This window comes from Etheostoma spectabile, chromosome 9 (genome assembly GCF_008692095.1).
Source record: "Etheostoma spectabile isolate EspeVRDwgs_2016 chromosome 9, UIUC_Espe_1.0, whole genome shotgun sequence".
Taxonomy (NCBI): Eukaryota; Metazoa; Chordata; class Actinopteri; order Perciformes; family Percidae; genus Etheostoma; species Etheostoma spectabile.
In genome coordinates, this window is record NC_045741.1 from 11628920 (window position 1) to 11634425 (window position 5506).

At 39.6% G+C, this 5506-nt stretch overlaps 1 protein-coding gene across 1 annotated transcript in view; it reads right to left on the minus strand.

Moving 5' to 3' along the window:
• Positions 1-3117: 3117 nt before the first annotated feature.
• Positions 3118-5506, minus strand: part of c9h1orf52 (chromosome 9 C1orf52 homolog) — a 5441-nt gene continuing 3052 nt past the window's right edge. The window contains exon 3 of the mRNA XM_032526395.1: positions 3118-4562. Within this exon, the coding sequence (XP_032382286.1) occupies positions 4408-4562 (155 nt within the window). The 3' untranslated portion in view covers positions 3118-4407. The remainder of the gene's footprint in view (positions 4563-5506) is intronic.

Below are 5506 nucleotides of genomic sequence, written 5' to 3' on the forward strand. Positions count from 1 at the left end.
CTGCTGGTGTGAAAAGCAACTGTTTGCCTCTAGAAAACATCCATGGATGAGTGAAGATATTTAGGGAAGTCAACAAGTCAGTCAGTGTGTTGACATGGAACCAGCATCCTAAACTGGTGCTGTGTTTGCAACAGGATAACATCATGAATTCTGATTTACTGGCACCATGCCTTTGTAGATTGCAATGTCCGTCTGTGGGTCGGTCGACCACTTTGATCCAGGCTGAAATATCAATAACAACTACTGGGTGGATTTGCTTGGAATTTAGTACAGACATTCATGGTTTCCAGATGATGCATCACTGGCTATGGTGATCCCCTGACGTTTTCTCAACCATTTAGAGTGTTTGCTTTGAATGTGATATCTTGACAACTACTGGCTAGACGGTTTTAAAAATGGCTACAGATATTTAAAAGTGTCTAGAGGATAAGTCCTTCTTACTTTGGTGGTTTCACCTAGAGCCATTGTCGGGACAGAATTTAAATTTGCCCAATAATGGCATTCTCGTCAGCCTCAGCTGTACTTTGTACAATGATAGCATGCTAACAGGCTAATCTAAGATGATGATCTGGGTAAATGTTACTTCCAAATAAATCAGCAGGTTAGCACCGTAACTGCAAACAGGTTAATATTACACTCAAAGCCCCACTGTGTCTTTGAGTACAGCCACCCATAGGTGCTAGTCTTGTGATCTTTATTAATGAAATGTGCCCTGCCACACATATTCCAGTACTTTGTTAATGTCTAAAGTTTTACCATGGACTCTAACATTTTCTTTTGTAGAAAAAAGTCCTTGGTTACCTTGTTTCAAGCCATTCTAGTGTGGTATAGAAAGCCTGCAGGAAGACTCAGCTCGATTTGTGCCAGTTCTCATTAATATTCAATGAGCTAAGCTGCTTGACTCTGATTGGCTAACAGCTAGCCAATGAAAGCCTGGCTATTAATATCCTGCCAGAGGAGGCAGCAGTTCATTTTCACGACATAACAAACACATATGGACCTAACATATTTCAAAAAATGCAAGTAAAAACGGTTCTGTGTGGCAGGGCACCTTTAAAGAAAAAGAGATGAGATGAAAAGTATTCTTCTTGTATTGGCTGCAGTTCTCCCTGCAACAGCCATAATTCAATTTACCTACAAGCTGTGACATTGTGCTGACTGTGTGAAAATGTATTAAGTGAGATTGTAGCAGCTTGAGGCAGCCTGCTCAGTAAAGGTCCCTGAATGCTCAATGGCCATCATGAGGTCCTGACCTTCCAGTAAATGTGTCACAGACAGTGATAAACGGTTAGTGTGACTGACACTTTTCATAACCCTGACTGGACCAGGAAACACTCTTGGGTTATTGGATAGCTCTCGCAATTTAGTTAACACAGGACGTGAACTGTACAATTGTATTTAGATATTCAGAATTTTGTTTAGGTGAACTTTATCTTTTGTAAGTTTTTTAGGACTTCAGATGCTCTTTTGTACAGTTTGTAACATAAGACCAAGATGTACTCTTTTTATCAAATGAAGATTAGGTCAGCCAAGTGTGACATCCAAAATGCTTTCCTCTGGTAACATGGTCTCTATAACACAAAGAGGCTACACTCCAGGAATGCTGCAGATATCATATCAAAGAGAGTAACACTTAAAAGGCACATAAACTAAGCCAGAAGGCTAGAATTTTTGTTTCCCACACAATTCTAAAAATAGAGGATTACAAAAACATCTATTTCCTGTGAAATTTCCAGCCACAACACTTACAGTAAGATTCTTACAGTGCCCATATTATGGAAAAAAAAAATCACTTTTTCTGGGATTTGGGGTGTTATTTTGTGACTGTGGCTCTTCCACACGCATACAAACTTAATTTGCTTAAACCGCTGGGCACTGTAGTTTCGGCAAACAATACTCAAACAGAAAAAAAAACTCTCAGCTGCAGATTAATACATATTTGGTGCACTATTGTATGTTTTAGTACTTTAACTTAAAGTGCCCATATAAGGACCAAAATCCCTTTTTCTGGGATGTGGGGTGTTATTTTGTGTCTCTAGTGCTTCCACACACATGCAAACTTGGACAAAAAACTATCCATGCTGTTTTGGATGAGATAGGATTTCTGAATGTCCTCTGCCTTCAGTCTCTGGGTGAGCCGTTCAAAATCTCCACGGCTTTCTACGTCACTAGCCGAGACGAGGTGGCTGACCATAGCATGCTAGCGCTATCTCGTTCTCAATGGCAAAACACTGCTACAACACACACTAGTTGACCATAATCTACAAAAGAACTACTTCCATGTCCCTGTTCTGCAGGTATTCCACAAGTGTCCCTTGTTTAGAAGAAGTCTCCCAGCTAATCCTGCCTTATACTGACCAAAGTTGGAGAAATGGTTATCTAGCTGATGTGATCTTACTTAGCTACTGAGCATGTGCCAGTCCCAACAAAGACAGTAAGTGAAGATGTCTCACTCTGTAAATAAAACAGAGACCTAAAAACCCCGGGTGAAAAGAAGATCTGTAGCAATGTCTAGTACAACAAAAATAGTATTTTTTGAAAATGAAACCATGTAAACCTATTCTGGTACAACCTCAAAATACAATTATGAACCTGAAAATTAGCATAATATGGGCGCTTTAAACATTGATGGATGTGACCTTGCTGGTCATTGCTTATACAGTCAGTAGGAGGAGAGTTGTTTTTTTTGTTGTTGATATGGCTGATAAAATCAGTCGGCTGCTGCTGTTGTGCAGGACCAGTTATGCATTTCAGACAAGGCCATGCACATACCTGCAGGCTGGAATCTTATGAGAAGCATATTTACCACTATTTCATGTCAACCCACAATGACAGATAGGCCTGGAATTCCTCTGATCACTAAACTGTTGCAAAATGGAAAACCTCTCTTTTTTTCCTCAATGCTTGGAAACCCATTATATTTGCTCCAATGGTCACAGAAATTTAAAGAATGAATATGGCAATGTATAATGTATTACCTGGATTCTAACAATTATGATTTTGGACATTTTTACAACTTTGTTTCCCAGAGAATGTGACCAACGGTAAATTTTCTGTAGCTCTTTCTGAAGTGGTTTCTTTATAAACTCTATTCAAATCACTGACAGAACAGCATTCTCCAGTAAAATACCTTTTATTGCCTAGGGTAAGTGGTTTATGACAAACACTGAAAACTTTGAAAATGATCCATGTACAACAGTTTACACCAAATGAGCAGATTTGCTGGCAGTAACAAAATGTACATAAAACAGTACAATGTTACAAACATCTTCAAATACTAAACATGCAAGAAGTTTTATTTACAAGTGTTTCATGCAAGGTACATGAAACTGAAAAGAAGTCTGTATGCATTGAGTATCTTAAGAGAACTGAGATGAGACAAAATTTCAAAATGAAGATCTAAACTGCCCTCCTGACAAACACTATATATACAGACCCTGGCTGTAATTTGGTTGCCCCATGTCCACAGTGTCAAAGTGCAGAAGACGTCACTGCAAACACGGAGGGTATTTTCTAGTGTAGCTTAAGGGCGACACCTAGTGCCCATAAGAAGTCAGAATAACTTTATTTTTTTTAAATGTAATTTTAACAGATTTACAGCCATTTTTTAAAGGAAGGTCACTGTATTCACACAACACATATTCCACAAGTCAGCGGTGATTAGATTTTGTATAATACAAGACAAATACAGACGTCACTGTTAGTTTAGCTGTTTAATTAAAGCAAATAGGAGGCAAAGCCAACTAACTACATTAATGTTCATGTATATTCAAAATGTCACAGCGAGCCAAATAATTTGGCCTTTATGCTGATTGGTTATAATAACATTGTATTCACCAACTCCTTTGCAAAGGCCCAGGGACACAGGAACTCAAACAGGAGCAAACAGGCAAGTTTAGGCAAGTCTCATTTCACCTTGCTGTCTAGACTACATATTGGAAGTACAGCAAAGTTGATGCCAAACTAGGACCAAACCTGGCTAATCACTAGTTTGGTAATGCCCAGTGCACGTTGTAAAGCTGTGTCTCGTGATAGCCCTCATCCCTGTGTAGTTGGAAAAGAGTTGGTGGGTAAAAACAACGAAGGATGATGAACAAAACTACAAAACACGATCCACTCTGTAAAACACCTGAATTTTTCTTTGGGAAAATAGTCTGCAGAGATTTACCAGAATCTAAGTTCTTAAGTTGAAGTAATTTTTTTTTACAGTGAGACTGTCATATACAATACTTCTTTTTAAAGTGTGCTGATAGTCTTTTGGAAACCAAACAAATACTATAATACAAATGATGTCAACATATAAGTCAAATGATGTTTGCACTATCCCACCTACTTGACCCAAGTCTGTGAGCGGATAAAAAATATTTAAATTAGAACCAGATTCATTGTGGCAGGAGAGTTTAGGCCTCAATCAACATTTTGCCTGAGGATCCTTTTCTCCTCCTCTACGAAATTCTTGTCAGAGGTTGCTTGTCCCATGTCCCTCTTCCTCTTCTCCTTCTGCTGGAAGGTCTCCACTCGACGTTTCTTGGCAGACAGGTCTAGCTTATCAGATTCCTCATCTGTTCAGAGAGTCGTGGTGAATGTTTGTTTTTTTTTTTTTGGGGGGGGGGGGGGGGGGGGGGAGAGTGGAAAATAATGATTTTAGACAACTCAACAGCGAGCTATACAAACATATATATAGGCTCAGTTTTCTCGGAGTTGCAAAGTGCATCAAGTCTTGTTTCGTATTTTAGCTTGCGCTTGTTTGGTCATTTTGGGGCTCCTATCATCCATTTTCCACCAAAGTAGGAGGAGTGATGCAGTTGAGGCTGTGTTGTGCATCTATGGGTACCAATGACACTGCACTGGGTTTATGTCCACTCAGTTTACTCGTTTATCGTAAATACAAGTGCACAGATTTTCTTCAAGCTTTAGTTAACAACGGGCACATACAGAGACCTCTCAAAAGACCCTGTGTACGCAGTATGTTGGGTTTTGCTGGATCTGTCCAAGGGGGTAAGCGGGCGTCCAAAAAGCGTAGCTCATATGGCGCCACTGTAATGCTACAAAGCACTCACCCGCCGTTAGCATTTCCTTGACTGCCATTCATTTTGGCGCCACTTTGACAGCAAATAACTTTACATCTGAAGCGTTTAAAAACCTTTGTTGTTTATTGTTTATTTCTAAAGAAACACAACGATGTATAAAAGGCTCCATTACCTTGCATCTCACGTTATGGCTCTGTAGCAGACGTTTTTGTAAAAAGGCGATTGGGTCTTGACTTACATTAGCTGTTTAGGTTTAATTACTAATATTAACTAGCATTTTAGTTAGCAATAATTAGCCTGTGCCTGTTATCTCCTAACATACCTACGCTCTCCATCTCTGCAAGTTAGGGAATGATTGAGATTTCTCTTGGCACATCTACCAGAAGACTTACAACTTTCAGACAGGTTGCTTACGCCACATCTACGTTTGCAAGCTCCGTTGGAGGCTGCACAGTAGCGCTCAGCCATCACCGGAA